The following is a 25,626-nucleotide window of genomic DNA, read 5'->3' as shown; positions in this document are numbered from 1 at the left end:
ATTTAGGGGATCAGGGTAAAAATCAGCATAACTTAAAACCCGTTGACTTATATTTTAACTATCGTTGGAGGGAAACGGTATTAGTTTCTCTAGACAAGTTACACTCGGAAGTGAATTTTGCGCTCATTTCTGTCTTATTTACACTTCCGGTAAAACTTCTCTATCGTTCAGATTCTCAAAAGATGAACTTTTTTGTCTACTAATCGTTCCTTTGGCAGCCTCTTTATGTCGTCTGATTGATGAGAAAAAAGAAAAAAAAAAAGAGGGAAATAGTTCTCGTCGAAACTCAGAATAATTAATAACTTTCGGTCACTTGGGGAATTCCCAGGCATTTATCAACGTAACGAAGATAAGTAACGACCAGAAGCGCTATTGGGAAATATGACAATTTGGAAATATCTAGAAGCATTGTCTTAGTAACAAGAAAATCCTGTTTGTTATTATATCTCACGATTGATATGAAAAGCGAATAGCCTCCAAAGATTTATAATCAATGAATATCGCTAGGAAAGAATCAATGCTGGATTAGTGTTCGCGCGCTGTATCCAACACTGAGAATTATCGGAGGCTTCTTCTAGGGTTGTTTTCTCTTTGGAAAAAAAGAAGAAAGAAACTGAAGGCCAAGTAAAGTAAATTTTTTTTCGGGGGGGGGGGGGGATTTGATACACTCCCGATGGAGAAGAGGTAAGGGAATTTCGAGGTAAGGGAATTTCGAAGTTCTTTTATCGTATTGATATAAAACTGGGCCAATTTGGAGAGGAACTATATCGCAGAAGAGTGATAAACATAAAAAGCAACTGGCACGAAGCCAAGAATTTATAACAAATGAAATATGAAAAGAAGAAATATAAACGCGGGTTTAAGATAGGGCAAACACGATGGTATAAATGCATCGGATTTAGTACTTTTAGTAGTGGATTGCAATAGGTCTATCAACAGACAGAATTGAGGTTAGAATATCGCTAATTAGAAATTCCAGGAAACTGAGCAAACACAACACTTCACCCACATCGAGAATGGAAAACGTTTGACATCGCATTCAATTGAAACTGGGTCATTTTCATTGGAAAGCAATACAGCCACGAGTGATTCAATTAAGCATGACGTAACTGAATAAGCGACACATGGTGGAGCGGTCGTTATTGTTGGCGGTGGTGGTGGGGGGGGGGGGGATAGGTTGGAGGGAGATATCTATTTGTGAAGGCATTTCCTTTTGTCTCAAGCATCTTTATTAGGAGGGAGGTTTTATAAGGCACCGTTTTAGGGATAAAGGGTATAAAAAAGGAACAGATCGCTGGTTAAACTTTGAACTGACATTAATTTTTCTTGTATCTAGTCTCTTTCAATAAAAAAAAACTTCGTTGTTTCGGTGAAACTTTCGAACAAACACACAGAGCTACCTTACAGTAAAATGGACTTTTAGGCTATTGTTTCTGCTTTTGCTTAATTAAATGTTTCAATATTTATAATGCTTTGTGTCGTCTAAGGCTGTGTGTTTTACAAGGAGGTACCAAGTCGGAAATACCGAGACCCCTCCCCCTCCCCCTTTTTTCTGTAGGCCTACTACGTTTGATTCATTTGTACAAGATTTGTGTTATATCCTTTTGTGTATAAAAGATATGGAGGCAATGACAGCTATACAAACAAAGAAGTAATTATGAAATAAATTTATTGTTCCAAGAATTTCTTTTTCTTGAAATAACCAAGACGTGGCAAGTTGAAGGAAAGTACAGAACTTAATTTTGGAACTCCCCTCGAGCAAAAAACCAAAACAAAAAAAAACAGAAAATATTCAACATTGTTATGCAGATCAAAAACATTACTGTCCACGTCAGAATAAGGTAGCAACGATAAATTATGATGCCGTTAACCGCCAAGAGTTTAATTGTAACTGTGACTGCAATGGCATACAGTTGTCGTACAGCGATGCGAGGCAAAAGACTGTGTACCGATTAACAATGTTACATTCTCAACATGGTACGTGGTAAAAGTAAAATATCGGTTAACCGATAGCATTATAAGAAGGATCGGTTAACCGATAATAGATAATACGTAATGCTAACATATTCAGCTTTTGGGTCAATCTGACCAAATTTTAAGTGAAAATGATAGAAATGGCTACAAAATTAACTACTAAACTGAAGAGACTGACTATAAATAAACAAACTACTGAAATCCCACTCCCATGTGGAGTAAATATCCTGTAACATACCGTAGGTGGAAAAACTGAGAAAAACGAAAATTCTGAATAAATCAAATATTTGTTATTATTCAAGGGAGGTGATCAAATTAATTCACCAAACTAATTTGATTCTTCTTAATATAACAAAGTAAAACACTTATCAAACAAGTGTAGAATATAAACAAGAAAAAAAACATAGCAAATTCGACAATAATTTTTTTAGCATATAACAGACGGTAAATTCTGGTCAGCTTGAAAACACATATTGCACTTCTTCTGTTCACTGCACATCAAAATACAATGTGTCTTTACGAGAAACAACACCCCAAAAGATTCTATTAGAGACAGGTATTGTGATGGAGAGTAAACGGGGTCAGGTCAATTTGCCTTAAGGGAATTTAATTTAATCTAATTTAAACGGGGAAAAAAAAGACGGAATCTTGAAGAAGACTTTTAGAGAGAATTAAAGAGTTTCTTGCAAGCTTAGAAGATAAAACACTGACAAGACTTAGCACAAGATCCGAATCCATCAAGAGAGCAAACTAACGAACAGAATTTAACAACAACAGAATATAGACAGTACACACATTGTGATCTGAAGACATTTTGTGAAACACCGAAGCACGATTGACTGCACCATAACAATATATTTATTAATAAAATCATACACTCGTAAGAATATGGACAAAAAAAGATGGTATTTTTTTCCCCTAAGGAGTAACTTTCTCAAATATTCTTGAGACATTTTTTGGGCTATGTCCTCAAAAGTTGGTGAGAAGATAATCCTAGCTACTATGCTAGATACCTGTGTAGTAATGCCTTCCTTGGATTGGATTTCAATTTAATTTCTTATTCAAACAGTCATCATGTCATCAGTTCTTGGAATGAGGACATTTAATAAATACCAGGTTTGAACCAGTATTGTTGAATGCTGCTTCCTAGTTCAATGGCTATTGTGACCTACAAATTATTAAAAATTATTTTGTTTCAATTGTTATGACTCTACAAATATGAGCCAAACTATTCTAGTTCACAAATATATGAGCCTGCCCCCCCCCCTTTTTCAAAAGTTAAATGAACAAAACTCAACATATTTGATGATTAAACAACATTTTAGCTACAATGAACTTCTCAAAAGCCCAACCCCTCCCCACCAAAAAAAATCATAAAACAAAAAACAGATACACAAAATAAACAAGGAAAAAAATTATAACAATCAAATGAAACACAATACCCTCGCCAGGTTAAGCTATTGGTCAATTTGCTTTTAATAATGAAAAGTCGAATACATGAGTTTAAACCCGACCTATGTTACCCCTAACGGTTAATCTCCACCCTGCTTAAAGCCGCTGGTTGCCCTGACAACATAACATGTCTCCCCAAATCTATAGAACTGAAAATATACTGTGCTTCATTGCACTTAAATCATAGCAGAGGTCCGTAAAGGTTTAAAAGAAATTCTGTTGCAAAACAGATCTCAATTCTTTTTTGACCTACCACACATTTTCATAGCAGTGACATCAGTCATTCAAAAAGTTTTTGAACTACCAGAAAAATGACTTTATGAGTTTCAACTTCCAGAAAGTACTAAAATCTAAATTTTGTAAACTGTGCTTAATTGCACTTACATCATTTTTGTAAACTAAATTTTGTAACTGTGCTTAATCGCACTTACATCATAACAGACGTCCGTAAAGGTTTGAAAGAAATTCTGTTGCAAAACAGATCTCAATTCTTTATTGAACTACCACACATTTTCATAGCAGTGACATCAGTCATTCAAAAAGTTTTTGAACTACCCAGAAACATGACCTATTGTGTTTCAACTTCCAGAAAGTACTAAAATCTAAATTCTGTAAACTGTATTGTGTCAATGTACCTTCGTCTCCCATTAAACCAAAATAAAATCACGCTAAAATGTTAACACCGAGGCCTCTTGGAAAATCATTTCAATTACCACTAATATAACTTCAACTCTCCATAGGACATTGTGGTATCTGTCCCTTGTGTAACTGAATCATTCTCAGCCAAAGATACTCAAGTTAAAACAGTTCAATCCACTTTTCATGAAAAATAGTTGCAACTTTTTTCTAAGTTAGAGAGCTCCTGGGGGTAAGAAAAACACAGAAGTGATGTATTCAGTTCAAGAGTCCAAAACAGAGGTCATTTTATTGCTTAAAAACAAAATGCTAGAATGGTCAAGGTAACAAAATGTCTGCAACAACATTTGTGCAAATATTTATTTACCCTGTCATGGACAACATGGTAAACTGTTTAATAATGATTTGAAGAAAAGGAACAAACATTTGTCCATTTCCAGACAAGAAAGAATGAAACATTCTCATATTTTGGTAAGAGATTTCAATTTTTTTTTTTGACAATTATTCTCACAATATCTCCTGTCACTCTTCCCTTTTTTTCTTTCTTTCAAGAAACCCCCCAAAAAAGATAATCCAAGCTCTTTACTTGTGTAGTGGTCAAATCCTAAACATTGTTAATCAGAGATGAGCTTAAGCTTACATATGACACTTATGAGGTGAAAGTATGACCTTAGGCTGACCCTGAGTAATAACGTGTGGCAATTAATGAAACCAGAACGTTTCTGTTATAAATATAAGTCATAACATGAGTAATGAGTAATATTAACCATATTTCTAAATCAAGTTAGATGGCTTCTTTTTTACACAAATATGAATTAACTTTTTGGAATACTCATTTAAGACAAATTTGATAATAACCTCATGAGGGGGGGGCAGGGGCAGGGGGCAGGAAGGGGTAGGTTAATAGCGAACGCTTACATGAGGCATACAAGATTCAAGCATGCTACATCAATCGTAGAGTCACCGCTTCATTACGGCAGCCATCAAGCCAAACCTGCTAAGCTTCCTAAGGAATTGTTCTACCAACCATAACAGAGTTGATGATATTTTACATAGAACGGATGCTAAAACAATGAGAAAAAAAGGACAAAGTTCAACTTCTATTGTTTACCGCAATAAGTATTTCGTAGCTTGGTCAATTTCATTTTAAGTTTTGCCAAAATGTTTGCCAAAGTCTATCAAAGTTTTAAATGTTTTTTAAATGCTACTACATTCAATGTTCACAAAATTTCGTCCTTTCTACTCTTGTAAGTTCCAATTAAAATATTCTTGATGAATGTCGTTGGTATTTTTAAACTGCACAATAATTTGCGTGAAAACCTGGAAGTAAAGAAGGAAAAATAATTTAATTTAGGTTCAAACATTTATTTTAGGTTTTAAAGTTGGTGCAGCAGGTTTGAAGGCCCTGAAATATTTGTCTCATGCAAAACTACTATTGTTCCATGTGTAAAAAAAGTGCTATAAATTTTTGCACTTGTATAGCGCATTTTGCGCTGGCATTTTGCTGTTCGATATCGGGTACTTATTATTTCAAGCTCAGTGGTTCAAGTGTCAATATAAAAGCATACAGTTCACCAAATGTTCAGAAACATCAAAAGTCAGCATTTTGAAAATATTTGCGTCGCTGTCAAAAGCAGCAATATATGTCTGCATTTCCACTCAATTTCCCTAACGTTATTTTCTGTCATTATTTGGGATAAATATATATATCTATATGTACAAGATCCCGGGTTCAATTCCTACCTTCGCCTGATGAGTCCCAAAAGGACGAAACCGGTTGTGAAGTGGAATTTTTCTGGTGTGTTGTTCTTTACTTATTTATGTATACATCTATATTACATAAAAGCAAAATCAGCCTTGTACTTACTAATTTAATTTTGACGTTAAGGCTGTACGCTTGGTAGCCTCCTGCCCTGATTTTGTGCCGATTGATTCTGTGAAAGTAGACGCACAGTTGATGTAACATGTAAAAAGTAGAATATCATATCAAATCACTACTTTTTATTTTGAGTTTTCCTTTTTCTTAAATCTTTAAAAAGCGGCGAAAGGTTGATAGACTAAAACGGAAAAGAAACGGATAATGTGCTTCTTCTTCATCATCGACAGAGACATAAAAAGAGTTTCAAGCAATTTGAAAACTGAGAGATATATTTTGCCCTCTTGGGAGTTTGAAATCGTTGCATTTTTTTAAGTTTCTAGATTCTCGGTTTTTTTCCCGAGAGCATTGCGGAAACAATTTGTTAGTTAACTAGAGGCGAATGTTTTGATAAATGACTATCGACCATTGAATGTAGGCTTTTACAACCCCACAGGTGCTGGAAAAAGATCTCACACGAGTCGATGATTAATTTTGGAGAGGAGGCATAACGGCAGCCAGGCATGTGGGCAATTAATGAGGCTAATCTTACCCTAAAATGGTAATGAATCAAGTAGCAAGATATATCAAAAACTCAGCAATCATGGCACTCTTGAAAGGTTCATATGGCCTCCAGACGGAAAAAAACGTGTTGAATAAACTAAGATTTGAAAACGGTACCATGGCATGCAACCAAGAACCCACAAAACTTGATTTGGATAAATCATAGTGCTATCATGATAATTATGCAACAAAAAAAACAAAAAAAATCCTATGATGTGGATGACAAGCCAGTAGAGATAAAAAGACTATTGTAAAACTCAAACGACCAGCATGAAAAAAAAAACATGGTGTCTGTTATTCAAGACGTGAGATTGATGCATTTGCGAAGGTTTAGTTGAAAGAATAACAACCGGACAAGATCATTATAACATAATAGATCCCCAAAAGTCAGTGGGAACACAGAGGAGTTTGTAGAATCTTGAGACCTCAGTTTTATAAAACTCATGTCACCTCTGACCTAAACGAAGAAACAAAATTATTGCAAAGCTTTGTACCTAATTAATGAAAAAACTTGTGAAATAAATGAGAGGATCGTGCAGATTGAGGAGGTGTTCGCAATTAACTACTGTACTGCAATTATATGTGATAATAATAATAATAATAATAATAATTTATAATAAATAAGATTTATAAAGCGCCTTACAATGTAAAACAAACTCAAGGCGCTGTATATATAATCTAAATCTAATATAAATCTAATAAAAAGCAACAAATCAATTAAACGAAACAAAAAATAGTAAACCTTAAAATTAAAACAGTGAAAAAATAGCAGGAATCACTAAAAAAGCGGGAACGCCCTTACAATGTTAATTCACCATAAAACAGGATAAGAACTATATAGTATAACAGGCTAAAACAAGGAAAAATTATTATCAACATAAACTAAAGATATGAGTTTTCAGGCTTTTCTTGAAAGTATTCACGTTAGTTATTGCACGTATATGAGATGGCAAGCTGTTCCACACCATTGGAGATGTGATCCATGCACCTATTATAAGATATGAGAGTATGAATTTACAGCTTCTGATTGAGACAAATACGGCACAACTTTTGGCATTTTTAAGGACATTAAAGACATACCTGAGAATCTGTTATACCGCCCTCCGGATTGTGTGGTGATGAAGTACGTGGACCTTGATGTAATTGGTTGTGGGCTTGTGGAGGGATCCCACCGCGACTAGTCGGTCTATTAAAACCTGGGATAATTATGAGATTGAAAGTTACTCTGGGAGTTAATTTCTTCAGGCTTACCTGCTAAAACATTGCTAATTATGTTGCAATTGTGTGACGATGCTCAGATGGGGTTGAACAATTTTAATTAAGAATATTTAGTTTCATACTGTGATTTTTTAAGACAAACGAAATGAACGTTAGCTGAAAAATAAAATTAAGTCATCAGGTAAACTGTAACATGATACACAACTGACCACAGCTGCCAACGAGGAACAAAGCTTTTAGTCACCATCGAAATGTAACGGTTGACTGGATAACATCACAATCACTCAATTTTCATATTTGCAAAATTTAAAATATTTTTAGACTCACTAGGATCACTTGAAGGTGGTGGTGGTGGGCCCCTCATACCAGGAGGGGGTAGTCTACCATCATCCCAGTTGGGAGGTGGACCTCTGAATGGTGGAGGCCCCATACTAGGGTCCATTGGTGGAAATGGCCTATCTGGTCCAAAGTCATCTGGATGAGGGCCTAGGAAAGGTGGAAACCTTGGATCGCCACCCATGGAGGGTGGTGGGCCGCCAGGACCAAAGTCATATGGTCCAGGTGGGCCATAGCCCATATCAGGAGGAAGAGGACCATCAAAGTCCATCCCTGGTGGCATAAAAGGACCATCCCTTGGTGGCGGTGGGCCGTATGGATCTGGAGGGAACCCACCTGGCGGTGGTCCCCTGCCAAACGGGCCATCGTGTGGTGGCATCATTTCTTCGGGAGGGAAGAAGTCTTCGTGATAGGACGGTGGACGTCCCTGTCTGGAGACCCTGAGGGGACGTGAGGGTGGACGTTCTTTCATCTCTGAGGGTGACTGTCTCTGTCCTCCGATGATTGGCGGTGAGGGGGCATCGTCTAGTAGACTGTTGCGACTGGGTTGATCTGGGAAATGAAAGTAATGAATCAACATTACCAGCCATCTTTTAATTTGCATTATCTAATCATGGTAGAAAGCAATACACTCCAAACTTCAGATTCTTGGGCAAATGGGAAGCAAAGAATGGGGTGGGGGGGTTGGATGGGAAGGGGGGGAGGAAGCAGATGATAGAAATGAAGAGTTTGGGGAACAAATACGGTTCCTAACATTTAAAACAATAGAGAGAAATCTCACCTCTTCCCAGCATGCTTGCCTCACTACAAAACGAAAAAGTGAAGAATAATGATCAGTAATAAAGACAAAATTCATATTATCAAAGTGAAATTAAAATGCATATTATTATGTAAACATGTCCATATTTAACCTGCACTTGAGATCCAACTTCTTACTGAAAATGTTTAAAAGCTGTTTGCCCTGTTTCGCACACTAACAAATAAATGGCAATATAACAAGTTTGAAAACAGACGTTTTTTTTAAAGGAAGCAGCTATTTTTAGATTCTTGTTTATCCAAAACAGCTGGTTTCATTTCCCTTACTACAACATTGCAATGTAGGGATCATGACTTTTCATTTTGAAGAGAGGCCGCTGGTTGTCCGTTGCGCCTACTAAATGTTTCTATCATGGTTATCTTAATGGCAAAGATGATTGTCCAACCAGATGAACATATTATAAAAAGAGTAAAATGGAGTTACATTCAAAGGAAATCGACGATCTTGTCTCCAGCAACCTCGATTATTGGTTCCATGACTGTCTGAGATTGCATTTATTTGTTTTGGACACTGGCCAATTCTATAAAACCCGCCGCCACTCTGACTAAAAGCATGCCATTCCCACAGATATTCTTGATTTGGCACCCAATAATTTCTAGTTCATCGCCCTGCAAAGGACTGGTTTGATATTACTACAGTTCAACAGTTGGCAAGCAAATACTTGCTCAGAGTTACAAAATATTTCTGTTATTTAGGAATAAAAATACAGCAGTTGAGACTTCCCCAGGACGATATGGGATACTCACCTAACATTGCTGGGAGAACTCATCCCTACAGGAAACGGAGGAGAAAGATGAAGGAAACAGTAACCATGACAACTACATGAAAGGATCACAGATCATATAAAAGAAACACAATTAGATACATCAGGTCATGAGGGATGAGCTTAAGATCATTATTTTCTCGATAAATCTTTGTTTGGTCTAAAGCTCACGAGATCTAAGCACCAGTTTTGAAGCATTTAATTCAAAGAGGTCACAAAATGATTACCCTTAGATTTACAAATGTTTTATGTGGGGCAAAAAATGCATAATTGACCAAATTCAATCTTATTAAGAACGTAGAGAGAATTAGCACAACTAGATGTCAGTATTAACACTAATTAATACCTTATTTGTTTTACTTTAATTATTTTTCCGGGCCACTTTCAGTAACAGTATTGACAAAAACTGAGTAAATATTGCCAATGAATATTCAACAGTTCACTTAATAATAAATCTACATCCCTGTTAATGAACAAGACATTAAAAAGCAAAAACTGTTTTCATCTAATTTTTTATCATGACTTTTTCTTCTCTAAAAGGTAACTGTTTTGAAATCTGTTCTGTTAGGGTAACTTTATCATGAAAAAAACTCAGTTCTTTCATAGTGTTTCTCTCAAGTAAAAGTCAAATGCTTACTGCCTGGAGATGGTTTTATGAGAGGAGAGGCATCTGTCTTCCTCCTACCTTGTAGTTCCGTTAATCTGGAAATAAAAGAGAGGAGGGAAAACACAAAATCATTTCTCCAATCACATTCCATCTGCATCTTACTGGGATACCGAGAGGAAGTCGCTACCAAACTAGAGGAATTAAATAAAGTACCATCTGTCTATCTTCATTTATTTTATTTTTGCTGGTATTTTGGTAAGAGGTTTGAATGGAATTGAAACGGAATCGTGAGCTTCAGAGTGCATTTGTCGTGAGAGGACAGACGAGAAACGCATATATAGGAATACACCGAAGATTAACATCCACAATTTAATATGCAAATAGCAAGTTGGTTGTGAGAAGAGAACAAAAAGGAGTATTAATATTCAACAAATGTTTCTAAAAGGCAACTGTTCCATTATAGAGATGAGTATAGCTTTCACATTCATGGTTGCTTCTTCTTCTTATAGTTTTCTATTTGATTTTGGTAAGTACATACAAGTACTGACCATTCCCAAAGTTTTTTTTTGTTTTTTTTTACGTCACAGACTATTCAAAACATGTAACTTGATATTATGGCCATAAATGAAGGAACACCTCAAAAGGACACTTCAATTTAAATAACTTCATATTTTTTCTCTCACTCTCTCTCTCCTCATGTTAATATTGCACGTTCACAAATTTATACGATAGGTCGATGCTACAAAAGGCCTGCTCAAAGTTGATTTTGCTCTTTCTACAATAACGCACTGTGTTACTGCACAACAAGTGTAATTATTAACCCACATTGTAACTACTGGCAGCAGCATACACAATCTTACACAACGCTAAAAGTAAAAACAGTCGGCAGATGAGGCAGAAAACATCCACCACATATGATTTACTTTGAGAAGAACTAAAAATACATCCAATCACTATGCTTTGTATCTCTACAAAGGAAAAAAAGACCTACTGTTCTCCTGGGAGAATTAAACGACTGTACCTTAAAACATATGTTTTAAGAGACAACATTATTTACGAACATAACCCATCTCCACTTCACAAGCCAAATAAAAAAAGAAACCTAAAATAGTCAGGAAGCTTAAGAAACACAACAATACTGAATCAGCATTCTGTTCCGAGAGAAACTAGGGATACATTAGAGAAAGATAGATTTATCGGATTACCGCTGCTTCTGTTGTCTTCACGCTCTTCTCAATTATTGAACAAACCAAAAAGAAAGATCCCTAGAGGCTGTAAATATATACTCGGTAAAGCAATAATGTGACTTGTTAAAACAAGGCGTTCTCTCTTAGTTTTGCTTAGAGTAGAAGTTTTGGGTCACGAAGGACTCTACGATGACAATGTCGAGGAAATGTTTCACCCAATATCCTGGCTCTATTATGAACCAAATCACTTTACATGCCAGATGTTTTCAATAAAAATAAACCCTCCCTGTATTATCGACATTTTCATTGCACCCATGTAACTTCCGGGCGGCATGCAGAGTGCAATTCTTATATTATAAAAAAAGTAGGTCAGACGATATCTAATGCTTCATTTTGTTTTTCCACATTTTGTGATCAAAATGGACATTATTTGATACCAAAACAAAGAGAAAATAATTTTGGCAAACATTGACAAATTAAAAAAAAAAAAAAATTAAACATTCGGAGAAGAAAAAAATGTTTCGACTTAAATTAATTAAAGCACAATCCTTGTGGAGAGTACCACAATAAGACAAAAATGTCTCCTTTTATTTTGAGAGGAACATCTTGAGCATGCCTCAAGGATGTAGAGAAGAAATTGCAAAAACAGTCTTATATCTAGACGAGACGGATAATATTACGTTTCCAAGGATAATTAATTAATTCTGAACCCAACATGCTTTCAAATTATTTGTTCATGTCAAGGGATGACGTTCAAGGACTTTTTTCTGTTTCTTTATAGACAATCTAAAAAATAGAAATATCTCAAAATTTATTATGCACAGGGTGGAATGTTTGACAGTAATTGTTAAAGAAACTAATAATACGATCAAATTTTGTATGCAAAAAACAGAAATTAATAAAAACCTTTTATGAAAAAAAAAAGAGTGGATTGAAGGAAAAAGAACGAGAGGTGAAGAGAGAGGAAGAGAGGTGGAGAGAGAAGTTTGCTCATGTAATGATTTTTCACTATTACGTTTAAGTACGATTTCCAAATTCAGTTCGTTTGGAAATGAACCAACCAAGAGAGGGTATGTTTGTTTCCATAGCAACCTCTTGAATGAATTTCTGTTCTGATAGGAAGACAAGATTAATTACCTAAGATTGCTACGAATTTCCACAAAAAACAAATAAATAAACAATCACACAAACAAATAAATAAATAAATAAAGGTTTAAGAAGCTGGTAGCAGTTGATAGCAAAATTTTAACTTTCTCCTCCAAAATTTGTCTTCATTAATTGGAAATGAAACTTGCTCATTCAAGCTCTTGAGCAGCATTTTTATGGAATTTAAGTTTATGGACGAAAGGGTCAACAAAAACCAAAATAAAAATACATTGGGCAACTTTCAGCATGTATCTTCACTATGCCATAGTCTTTAATGACCATAGACTTCTTCCACTGAAGATTGCAAAAGAAGAAGACATTGTGGGAAGCCTAAAGGGTTATCAATTAACTTGAAGTTCCTAACGTTTTTTTTCTTCGAAAGTTGTTCTTTTTTGAACACATCTGTAAAAATAAAAACGCCTCAAAATAACATTCTCTTGTTTGCTAAAATAATAACAACCCTCAAAAGCCCATAGATATTTCGGTATCGATTTTGCACAAAAAAAAAAAAAAACACAGTTTAAATGTGGTTGGTAAAATCTTTGCTAAGCGACGTAAAGCAGCTGTTCTTAAACAGTGCGATGCATTCTTGAAATAAACCTCAATCTTTCTTTCATACCACAAACAAAGTATTTAAAGAAACAGCTAAAATATGAAGGAAAAAAGTGGTAAACAATGACAAATAGCTCAATTTCCTGAGAATTTATCGGCTAATATTCAAGAGATGGCGACAGTCTTTGAAATGCCTACAGGTGATGCAAAATATATGAAAATGTTAAATGGAGGTAATTTCTATCCCTCAAATATTTTCTTTCAAATAAATTTTCTGGGAGAACAGATTGCCATCTTCTAGCAATCCAACAACATGCTAATTCTGTTTTGAATGAATTTCACTTACATTGATCAACCATAAATTTTCCTAATCCTTAACTCTTACACATGTTTCATCATTTTGTTCCTTCTTTTTTTGTTAATTTTGTGAGGAGATCTACCTATGGATTTCCGGTCAATATTTGGTGACTTATGTTGGTTCCATTTGTTAGATTTAAAGAAGGAAAAACAAATTATTGACACCGTGGAGTCCTGAAGGTCGTTTGCCATAGCAATTTCCGTTTCCTTAATAATGGTCGTCTCATACCTGATACCTTCATTGTCTTTATGAAGGCTAATATGTTTTGCACGAATTCATCACAAATTGTTTACGATTGAAGGAATGAATGATATTTAAGCCAAATGTCAATTTCATTTATATATTTATTTATATTCATAATAAGTTGTTTGAAAGAAAGAATGTGAGCTAAACCAGAATAACCTTGAAGGGAAAACAGAAAAAAACAAAATCCCTGAAACTAAGAAAAATGTAAATTAACCACAAAAGAAAATATGGAAAAAAGAGATCGTTATGATATTTTTCAAACTCACTACATGAGTTGATATGTTTGTAACAAACCAAAATTTATCCAACAACAAATTTCAGTTCTACTTTAAATCGTCATATTTTTCCATTTATTCTCATTTTACTGATATTTACTTTCTGGATATTGCTGTTTGTTATTGTCTTTCTCTCATCTCAAATCGTCCAAAAAACGTACAGGTGCCTCGGTTACTACTTAAATGTGCCAGCAATCGCAAACTCTAAAAGGTTTCAAGGCTTGAAGACACCACACAATCAACAGGCGACATGCATCGGCGAGAAAATATGTCTATTTAACTATCTAAGCAATGGGGGCCATTCTCAAAGTGTACCTACCTGCATATTAGTTGGAAGGGAAATGTTAACATTTTCAGGAGTTGAAAGCAGAATGCAAATGGTACCAATTTCCTTACAAAGATATTTATAAACTGACATGTAATATCCTCTGTTTGAGAAATACACCCTCCCTCCCTCCCGTAAACCGATTTCGCCGACTGTATTCACACACCTCATTGACGGTTGAAGGTGACAAATCTCTGGTTACATATGCAAAGCAAACGTCCAGCAAATGCCGACTGGATTTCCAGGCCTTACAAATATGAATATGAAATATGAATATGCTACGTTTACAATGTTAGTCCAATTTCATGTACATACTGTTGTTACAAACTACCAAGCAAACTCTCTTGGAAGTTCAGAGAAGGACATGCCCCTACAGAACTACCAATACAAGGCTATGTATTAAAAATATTTGAATAAAACTAAGCAGTAATGTAGCATATCAAATGAAGCACATCCAAAAGATTAAGAATCATGCTAAAATGCAGTTTTATACAGATTATTCCAGAGAGAACGTGATGCAGACAGACGCAACAAGAATAAAAAGGATGGGAACTTAAGAAGCATTCTGTGGTGAGGAAATTCATCTTCCTCAAAAATCAGGATTCTGTTCTTTTATATTACTGCAACAGAATTTTGCCAAACCTGCCCTTGTCTTTGCGATAATATTATTTTTCTAAATCTATAATCTCTCTCCTCTTGAAGACATCTTTACACATCCAGTTTGTTCTCTCCTGTGTTGGCCTACGGCTCCAACGTTTGCTTTTTTTGCTACATCCGTTCCAACATTCATTCACTTCATGTTTTCACTCAAACTAATCATAATATTGGCAAATTAATCTTATCAATTCAAATATATTTTCATTGGGAACTCTGAACCAGGTGAAGGGAAGGGAGTGAGGGCAGGGGTGGGTGAGGGGGGGTGGGGTCATTTTGTCTATTGGGAAAAGCACTCATTCGTTGCAGACGCACAGAATGAAAATGATTGGAGTTCCAGAGGGATTAAATTGGAACCCAAGTCAGAGGTAACTTTGTTCACTGTAAGATCTCCATCCAGTCAAACCCAATCCAAACAATAGCTGCAGCAATTTTCAAACTGCTTCTCTTGTGTAGTTAGAACGATATCAGCCATGAGAAACAGAATGGGCGATATGATTGGTAATTCTAAATTTAGTATCATGAAATGAATGGATGACATCATGCCTGGTAAAAGTAATGGATATAACCATCTGATTTACAAGGAATATAATTTCTTGACCGGAAGTTTTTGAACCATGAAAAAACAAACCCAAAATCACATCTAATTTTAAAACTTTGAGATAACCAAGTAAAAATGGGACCAAAGTAATCGAAATTGTCACAGAAATGTCTTTACATTCTTCACAACAGCATACCGTTTGAAACAGATCGACTAGTTCTCTCGCTTAATCCCCTCCCCCCCCCTTCCCCTGATGATATAGAAACAAAGCAATCCTTTCAAGTGTGTTGTTTTTATTAACCTCAGAATGCTTCTTTGTGTTTGATAATTCAAAGGAAGAATGCAAAAAGCAAAGGAAAAAAAAAGAATGCAACGATTTTCTACCCTTCATTTTTGTCATTATTGCCATCTTTCTGGGTAACCTGCCCTGACTGGCTGAGTCTAAATGACAGTAAACAAAACAAATAAAATATGAAAATAAAGAAAAGATAAGACTAGATGAGGAGGAGGACAACATCCTTGTTCCTGTAGCGACTAACAACGTGTGTATTTATTTAATAGTAGCATCAGGGCTTGAAATAAGCGGCGGCCAGTGCGGCCATGGCCGCGGGTGCCCTCGCCACTGGCCGCGATGCCCAAGGGAAAATTACTACTATCAAGGCCAGTACTGGCCTTGCCCTTTTTACCCATTGGCCTCCGTGCCTTTTGCAGGAATAGGCATTGGACAAATGCGACTTTGAGAATGACAAAAAAACGAATCATATGTTCCGAAAAAGCGTGGCTATTATTGGCGGAAAATGATGAAGAGCATGCTAGCGTATCGCGGTCACAGGACGTGAATAGCGAACTGTGATCCAAAATTGAACATCATCACAGTACTGACCTTGGTAGATGGTGTGAAAACGTACCGCATTCTAACGGTACAAGAATGTGAGCCTATCCAACTGATTAATATACGACCGCTCCGCGGGCTATCATTGCATTTTCGTAACGTAGTTCAGTGGGAAATTCAGTTGTAATGCAATACAGTGTTTCTAGAATCGCGAAGAATTTATCCAGGGACAACAATGTGAACAAAATCATCATATTCCGAGAGAGAACATGTTTAGCTTCCTAACCATATCATTCACGTATATGTATGTATAACATACCGGTATTTATCGTAAATTGAAAGAAAGTTCGAAAAAGTTTACAACCAGTAGCAGCTACGGTCAAACCACACCTGCACACAGTAGTACCATTATACAGCTTTGGCTGATTGACGTCACAGAATCGTGCTCGTTTATTGGCTCAACAACTACATGAATGCAAGGTGATTGGTAGAATCTGGGAAATTCCCAGTAGAGTCAAGTTACACAGGATTATTTTGGGAGGGTGTGTCACTATTGGCAATTACAAGTACACCCAATTTCAGACGGGAGTCGGAAGACCGAATAATTATGTAGTGGAGAGTTGTACACTGGAAGCATATGCAGTTAAGAGTTAAGTTGTATTATTGACAGTGTTTCGGCGTTGTGTATGAATTTCATAATAATAATGCTGTTTCATGGAGGAGTGTTACGCGGCGGTTTGAGGACCCAAACCGTAGCGGGTCCGGTTATGATCATGAAAGTTCGAGCATATTTTCGCCGATGATGTTTTTTTTGGGGGGGACATTGAGACATTCTTCGCATCATTTTTCAAAGTGGCCTTGGTGCCCTGCTCACAATGTCAGCGTTGGCCTTGCTGCCCTCCCCACTGGCCTTGATGCCCTCCCCAAAAACATGTATTCCAAGGCCAGTTGGCCTGCCCTAGAAATTACGAAATTCGAGCCCTGAGTAGCATCACCCAGTAAGTAAAGATGAGGAATTTGTTTATTGAGCAAACTCTCGCATCGATAAATTACTTCGCTACAGCAACCATTGCCTAGGTCTGATTATTGCACAATCCCCATATGAAACACACTTTGTATAGATGTATGTATGTGGGTGTGTTTGTGTCTGTGATTTGGAAGCTACACAACTGCATGCATACCTGTGCATGGTGTGGAATGTTGAACAGCAGTGTCATCCTATACATAAGAATGTTTGGTTACAATGATCTAAATAGCTGACATACTGCTTCAAAAGTCTGTCAATAATGGTCCATTAGGTGAATTCAGGGTGTATGTTATTAATGTATGCACAGTAAATCACCTCACTATAACAATATTTCAAACATTGGTTCAAGGAAATTTATGGAATCAAACAGATAATTTCATATCTTGTTGGAAGTAATCTTTCAGTCCCAACAGAAATGTGCTTAGACATTAAGATAGTGACCACAATTTAATAAAAACCGCCAAAAATGCTGAAAACCTCAACGAAGTGAACAAAAAAGTGAGAATCATACAGCAAAACTTCTAGACCAAAAATAGTAAAATCTTTTGAAAAAAAATAAATTGAAATCCTCCTAAAATTTTGTTCCACATCAACCACAAGAAACTTGAGGAAATGGCAGAGGGAATTTAAAAAAAAATGTTTCAGTCACATTAAAATAGAGAAAGAAGGAATTGAAATAAACTACGAAGAGATATTAAAATAACAGTCAATAGGCATAAATTTTTATATGTGGGAGAAATAAAAGTATATCCACTCAGAAAACGAAGGCATTATATGGAAATAGGTTACACAGAAGATACAAAGGGAAACAAATTCAAGATTCAAAAGTCTTTATAAATGTCTTTCATACTGAAATGTTCTCTGTTGATGAAAGGAAATATTTATTAAATTAAAATAAAATATGAAATGAATTAAGTTAGCTTCTCACCGTTGTCTCATTGATGCAACCTCTTTGGTGGCTTCCTTCAGTTTTCTCTCGGAAACTCTGTGAGCCAACTATCGAATATGATAAATAAATAACATAAATAATTATGTAAATATGTAATTAAAATGTCAACATGAAATATTTGAAGTCTAAAAAAGAAGAAAAAATCAACAACAACAAAAGGAAACACTTTTTTCCCTTTAATTGTAAACTTTTAGTAATTAAAATTACTGTACATAATAATATTATTTTTCAAATATAATATTCTCCAAATTAATAAGTTAAGCTTACCCAGCTTTCATGTGATTTTTTCTCATGGGCAGCAATCTAGAAAAAAAAAAGGAGAAAGAAATTTATAAAAGAATTTTATATTTTACTTGTAAATAATTAACATATTTGAAAAGGCAAAGAACTTTTTTATTTATAAAGGGACTATAAAAATTTCTTTGCTCCTCAGACAGTTGTTTTTAATTTTCCCAGTCAGTTTTTTGTTGTTTACATACTTATAATTAATAAGGTTAATTAATAATGTGTCTTTATTCCTCCTCTCCCAAGAAAATAACTGTAGTCTGACATTTTCCAAGAATGATCACACAAGGTCCATTTTGGTGTCCTAATTTATAAATATGTTTATTTAAAAAAAAGGAGGCACATGAACCAAGAAAAATTGACAAAACCACAGTACAACCATCCTTAATATAACATTTTCTACTTCTGTCACAAGCTTCAGACTTGTATTGAAATGGAATATCAATAAACTTGCCAAATTCTGCCATTGCTTTTTTAAAGCAAGAGAGAGAGAGACTTTTGATATTGTCCCTAGCCATTTTTAACTTTCCTAAAACCTAATTTTTCAGCACATTAAAAAAAAAGGCTCAATTTTCAAATGGCTACTGTTCAAAATAAGAAAAAAATTCATGATTTCACACAAATTCTTTAACACTTTTCTTTCCTGCATCTCACCTGTTGTCTAAAGGACCGCTCTGATTTTTCAATCTCATCCTTGAGATCTTGAATTTGCTGTCTGTAACGAGAAGCGACGAGACAAATTCGATATAGTATTTTGTAACCAACACTTACGAACCTTACTAAACAATTTAAGATTTTTTTTTTTTAATTTGCTCAAAGATTGCAATTTGTCAACTTAAAACAATCTCCTTTTTCACTAAAGTTAATGTTGAAATAGCGAGTTTTTGATAATCCCACAAGTCTTATAATTACAGTACCTGTATTGCCGCGATGATTTTACATATTAAATATTCAACAAACTTTTCAAAATGATATATGAGTTACAAAATTGCAAACATTTTCGTCATTACTTGAAAAGAAACTTGACTATTTTAAGCTAACAATATTTTGTTAAAGAATTGAATGAAATGTTATGAAATCTTAGTACCCAATGTTATCTAAAATTTATGAAAATCAGGACAAAAACAACTGCTTAAAAAAAAAAGAGTAAATTTGAGAAATAATCCAACGAACAAGAGAAGATTGATATTAATTTCATTCCCTTCCCAAAGGCAAGAATTTTATTCCCCCCAAAATTGTATAATAACTTGGATTGCCTTATTATCAAACAAAACATATGTTTATAAATATTTACAGATGTTACACTGAGTAATAAAATAAAGGAGTAATATTTGTTTTAGAAGAAAGATTGGTAAGATGATAGCTCACTTGTAATTACTAAGATCTGCTTCCGCCGCAGCTGTTTTTTCGCCCAGGTTGTCAAGCTCTTTCTGGCTGTGGAATTTCAGAGCTTCTTCTTTGCCGAGCTTCCTACATGATAGAAAATAATCAGAAAGATGTCAACAAAATAATGAGATTGATTGAAGGCAGGAACACCTATGCAGAACAGAAAACATGGAACTAAATAAGATAAACGGATTTGGAAGAGACTGAAAGAGAGCATCCTTTGCAAGAAAATATTGACAGAGAAGATGACATTGCTAGAAGAGAAGGTTTTGTTTTTTAAGATGCTGAATTTCAGTTTTCAAGTATCCTATTGGAAGAAGGCTTCAGAACTAACCCTACACCGATGGTTATGGTACATTTTGACATAAACACGCTTGCACCTCCCCAAAACCAAATCCCATCCAGAGCCAACCTTACATCAAGTAAGGGAGGATAATGCAATTCCCCCCCCCCCCCCTAAAGTTACACATAGCAGTTTACAACAGTTGAACGGTATCAGAGAGTTCGTTTTTCTCACAATTTTGCTGAAAGGAAAGGCCAACAAGCATGAACCAGTGACTTTCAGGTCAAAACAAAATCATCTTATTCTCATAAGCCGAGATTAGTTTTTAAGTTACGATGAGAAAGAAGCAGGCCATTGACATACCTCTGCATTTCTACTTCTTTTCCTTTGAAGTATTCCGTAAGTACCTCTAATTTAGTTCGGGCTTCCTCGTGGTCCTCTGTGGCCTTCTTACGTTCCCGTTGAAGAGACTCTACTTCCTTACTTAGAGACTTGTTGTCATCTAACAGAAGAAAGTAGTACATCAAACAGTAACAACACCATCTCGTATATACAAAGATGGAGCAATGAAACAGTGATAACACCATGTCACAGTATGAAGCAATGAACCAGTAACTATTAAACACCACCTCATAATATGGAGCAATGAGACAGTGATAACACCACCTCATTATATGGAGCAGTGAGACAGTGATATTACCATGTCACAGTTAGGAGCAATGAACCAGTAATTACACCACCTCATCATATGGAACAGTCAAACAGAAATATTAAACACCATCTCATAATTTGGAGCAGTGAAACAGTAAAAAGGAACAATTCAAAAATATGGAACAATGAACACTAATAACACCACCTCATAATACGGAGCAGTCATAAAAGAAATATTAAACACCATTCCATAATATGGAGCAATGAAACAGTGCTAACACTACCTCATAATATGGAACAATGAACAGTAATAACACCACCTCATAATACGGAACAGTGAAAAATATATATTAAACACCATTCATAATATGGAGCAATGAACCAGTAAAAACACCACCTCAGAATATGTACTAATGAACAGTAATAACACCACCTCATAATATGCAACAATCAAACAGTAATAAACACCATCCCAAACTATGCAGTCACGAATCAGCAATATCGTCACTTCATAATACTCAGTCATTTAACAGTATGAATTGTCATCATAAATAAATCAACATAAATAAAAATAATGTTATTGAAGTAGTCATGAAAAATAAGCAATGTTTGTATAAAAACTGTTCTCATTTTCCTAGATTTAACTTCAAAATTTAATTACTTCAAAGAGCCAGAATAAACGTTTTGTCCCTTTTCCCCTACCTTCCAGACTGCACGAGGGGGGTGGGGTAGGGGAACAATGATTTTATGTAAAAGTGCCCTTCACTCTCATTTTAACGAAACAATCCAATTCACAACACTGTTTTGTGACATGAACCTTGTAAAAGTTTACTCATAACCTTTCAAGGTTTAACCATTTTGAAGAAAGCAGGTGCAGAAAACCACAATACTGACATTTTAGTCAACGGCAAACCTATAAACTTGCTGTCTAAGTAAAGTCACATTGTGTTGCTTTAAATGACAAGTCTTTACCGTGCAGGTTGTGAATTTTTCTGGCTTCTTCTTCCAGTTTCTCTTCGAGTGCTTTTCTTTCATCTTCCAAGAGATTTATCTTAACATTTGCCTGCAAAATGAGAAATATGTGCATAAGTTTTCAAATTTTATTCCTTTTTTCCGCATCAATTTTTAACTGCTTTCTCTTTACAATTTATTCACAACATACTGGTCATTTGAGAGCTATTTAGAAAAATTTCTTAGATTTGATAATGAAAAATATTCGATAACTTTATAAATATGTTAGAATTTTCCAAGGAAACAAATTTCAGAATTTAAACCTCAAAAAAATTGCCTTCTATTCACACGTTCAAAATCAGAGTTTAACACTTTTTTTTCTTTTATATACAAGGATGAAACCTGGGTCACCCATTTTGTGTCTGGGAATCGAACCGGAGCTGCACATTTTATATCTTGGTATCGAACCTGGCCGACATATCGATACTGAGGTATATAAGTCTCTTTAAATTCTGGGCAATAAATGACAACATCGGCTACTCACTTTGTTTACATCCAGCAGTTGTTGAATACGTGCTTCATTGTCAACCTCTGGAGTGGGGCAAAAAGAGAGAAAATAAATAAATATTGGATAGTGAATTAGATTAAACACCTTTTGCTACATTATGAGGCAAGCTAGGGAAATTGATGTACAATAATCTCTTTTGTGAAGATACACAACTCTTTTTGGTAACGCTAATGGACAACCGCATAATTGATGTTTTCAAGACAAAGATCAGAAAATGGAGTGATACAATGATAATCATGTGCTTCACTTTATTGAAAATACAGACAGACAAAAAGGAAAAAGGGGCAATTTTTGCTTACCTGTTTCTCCGTAATCTTGCATACCTTTCAGTTGAACAAGGCAATCTTTAAGCACCTGCGTTAAACAACAAAAACATATAACATGATAGTAAACAACGAGTAGTGGCCAAATTGTCACTCTTGATAGAATCGTCCTGGCAAAGCCAATCTTTCCCTCCTAGCATCAGTGGACACACCAGGTCAAGAAAAATTAGGAATGTTTTTTTAAGCCGTTATGATTGCAAGGCCATTTTGTATCAATGCATGCAAATTCACATATTAACTGATTTTAGTGGTATACATGTCAAATGTCACTTCTACTCAGAAAAGAAACAAGGCAGTAAACTTTGGGGTCTGTTATTAGAATTACTGCAATCACCGTTAGTTTAGTTTAGAGACCCAAGGATCAGGAAGCCTTACAGTAGCTGATTTGAGACCATATCCGTGTTAGATTGTGGATAAACACCAGCTAATCTCAAGCCTTCTCTTTTAGATAAGTGTTCAGGGGATAACGAGGCAGGGGTGTGAATTCGCTCCCCTTCCTGCTCCTGGGGCCGCCACTTAACGTCCCCATCCGACGGACGAGAGTGTATGCCCTAGCATCTGACCACTTTCTGAAATACTAGGCAGAGGCACCCATTTGACATCACTGCAGTGCAGCCATGACGAACAAAGTTGTTTCAAAACCAAGTGAAGGACAGAAACAAACTTCTTTCCCAAGTTCACAAACCGGAAACACCAATCCACTGAAGACTCCACACATCACCACTTAACTGCAGCATACTTTCAACAGGTCAAGAGAATCTGGCCCATGGCGAAATTTTGATCCTGGAACCTAAGGACTGTGAGGCTGAACCAAGCCTTTGACTAAAATGTTCAATTGCCTAGAATGTTCAATTTGCCTAATATGATCAATTTAGGAAAGCCTCTCTCAATATGTAAAGTCCGTCTGTCAGTGAAATGCATTTTATTTGGGATGATTTGGATCATGTCATATAAACCCTCTTCTCTTTCCTTACTCCATATCCCCCACACTACCCACCACCTAAACCCCCCCCCCCCGGACACTGGTCATCTCTTACTGGTTTAGCTTTGACCATTCCATTTGACGCCTTTAAACCTTTTCCATTTGTTTGTTTTAACTTAAAACAGTGAAAACAGCTAAAAATCAGAGAAAGGTTGCTTTTACTGACCATTCCATATAACAAAGATGCTTTTAATAATTTTTGGTTAATTTTCTAAGAGAATAGTATCCCGCATACCTCAATTTCATTATCCTTATCGCTAACAGATGCTTTCAAATCATTGTTTTCAGTCTTCAGTTGGTCAAGTTCAGTTGTCAGGTCATCCAACCTGTGACGTAAATAAAAAATAGAAAAAGAAGTTAGACATGTCATTTGAAACTTTGGTTCATAACATGATTGCATTTGTGAAGTTTAAGCTTATTTTTCTCCTTATTGTTTTTGTATTGGTGGAGGGAGGGAAAGGGTTCAATCAATGATAAATCAGCATTTCTGTACTGGGCCCTACATTCATTTGCATATAATGCTTTGGGATGAAGTTGCTATGGAGACCCAGACTAAGAGTCTCTGTGGGGCGGGACGGAACCGTTCGTAGCAAATCGTATCTTCAGCTGGCCACAAACCGCCTGGCTGAATGACATCCATCTGTACTTGAGAGTTGCAGCACCTGGAAATGACATATTTCAGGAGCAAAAATGAAAGAACGCAACAACTTGAACGATCAAGAAAGGAAGTGTTACTCACTTTTCAGTTTTCCCTTTGACTTCATCCGTCAGCTACAAGATGAAAAGGCAAAAATGATATTTAATGCCACTTAAGTATTAAGAAAAAACACACACATACATATACACCCACTCACACACACACACCCACCCTTACACGCAAACAAGCAAAGCCATACCAAGGTGTCCTCTCATCAACAGGGTTATTAAAATTTATTCTGCAATAGAAATATCAAAATCATTTCCAAACCCTAAATAAGGCAGGCAAAGATCATTGAACCCATCACCGAAAAGGCAAGCCCTCTGTGCAAAAAAAAAAGCCAACACCACCCATTTGTAAAGTGGCACAACAATTTTGGGTTCAAGACAGGATTCCTGTCACTGTTTCAGATTTTGGTTGTTAATTTAGTCTTACTCAAATTTGCTGTTGATAAGAATTCAAAAGAAAATCATATTGACCACAAAGGGCTATTCTGTAAGAAGCGTTTACAATATTTAACACCAATATGAACGAAAAATGTCAAAATTCAGAGAGTCATTTGGGGAAAGCTCTCAAATTTGACAGAAAAAGCTGAACCTGATGATAAGTCAATTCTCAACTTTAGATATTAAGCTACTGTTGAAATAACTAACTAACGAATACCAGGAATAGTGTAGTGAGGTTAACACTTCAGAAAGTTACCAAAGTCACCAAATTTATCATAACAATAACAAATTCTTATGACATTTATAGATGTCAACATGGTTCCACATTTTGTATATTATTGCTAATTGCTTTGAAATATTAAAGACCACCATGCAACCCAATATTTTACCTATATGCCATGCAACTTTGTTTAAAACCTGTTCTCAAGTTCAAAATCAAAATGAACCTATGATGTTTATTGTGTCTTTCACCTTTAACCTCAAGAATCTCATCAAATGACAAGTGAAGCTCATCAAATGAAAAGCATAGATTCTCATCAAGCACATGCACCGACCCTAATTAAACAGCTAGGTAGGTGAGCTTCATGCTTTACCATAGTTGTATTGAAAGCTACCCCAAAACATAACCTAGCTTTACCCCCCTGACCATTACCCCCCTGACCTCTACCCAAACACCCTTACCCACATCGTTACCTTAACATGTGCTGAAAAAGGTCAGAAATATCCATGCCTATTCCTTG

The 25,626-nt window shown here is 35.7% G+C and overlaps 1 protein-coding gene across 6 annotated transcripts in view; it reads right to left on the bottom strand.

Moving 5' to 3' along the window:
- Nucleotides 1–1,652: 1,652 nt before the first annotated feature.
- LOC139972146 (uncharacterized) overlaps nucleotides 1,653–25,626 on the bottom strand; it is a 47,307-nt gene continuing 23,333 nt past the window's right edge. For 4 of the 6 annotated variants that reach the window (XM_071979117.1, XM_071979119.1, XM_071979121.1 and 1 more), the window contains 18 exons: nucleotides 24,483–24,514; nucleotides 23,979–24,069; nucleotides 22,738–22,792; nucleotides 22,415–22,461; nucleotides 21,892–21,982; nucleotides 20,632–20,770; nucleotides 19,968–20,069; nucleotides 19,254–19,314; nucleotides 18,582–18,617; nucleotides 18,294–18,361; nucleotides 15,891–15,947; nucleotides 10,253–10,317; nucleotides 9,599–9,623; nucleotides 8,817–8,839; nucleotides 8,027–8,587; nucleotides 7,562–7,677; nucleotides 5,930–5,996; nucleotides 1,653–5,382 (listed from right to left, as the gene is read on the bottom strand). In XM_071979117.1, the coding sequence (XP_071835218.1) occupies nucleotides 5,946–5,996; nucleotides 7,562–7,677; nucleotides 8,027–8,587; nucleotides 8,817–8,839; nucleotides 9,599–9,623; nucleotides 10,253–10,317; nucleotides 15,891–15,947; nucleotides 18,294–18,361; nucleotides 18,582–18,617; nucleotides 19,254–19,314; nucleotides 19,968–20,069; nucleotides 20,632–20,770; nucleotides 21,892–21,982; nucleotides 22,415–22,461; nucleotides 22,738–22,792; nucleotides 23,979–24,069; nucleotides 24,483–24,514 (1,620 nt within the window). In that variant the 3' untranslated portion in view covers nucleotides 1,653–5,382; nucleotides 5,930–5,945. The remainder of the gene's footprint in view (nucleotides 5,383–5,929; nucleotides 5,997–7,561; nucleotides 7,678–8,026; nucleotides 8,588–8,816; nucleotides 8,840–9,598; nucleotides 9,624–10,252; nucleotides 10,318–15,890; nucleotides 15,948–18,293; nucleotides 18,362–18,581; nucleotides 18,618–19,253; nucleotides 19,315–19,967; nucleotides 20,070–20,631; nucleotides 20,771–21,891; nucleotides 21,983–22,414; nucleotides 22,462–22,737; nucleotides 22,793–23,978; nucleotides 24,070–24,482; nucleotides 24,515–25,626) is intronic. The other 2 variants (XM_071979118.1, XM_071979120.1) reach the window with 2 other exon arrangements.

Source organism: Apostichopus japonicus, chromosome 8 (genome assembly GCF_037975245.1).
Source record: "Apostichopus japonicus isolate 1M-3 chromosome 8, ASM3797524v1, whole genome shotgun sequence".
Classification (NCBI taxonomy): domain Eukaryota; kingdom Metazoa; phylum Echinodermata; class Holothuroidea; order Aspidochirotida; family Stichopodidae; genus Apostichopus; species Apostichopus japonicus.
Note: the sequence above shows the minus strand (reverse complement) of the source record. Positions and strands in the feature narration are given on the sequence as shown.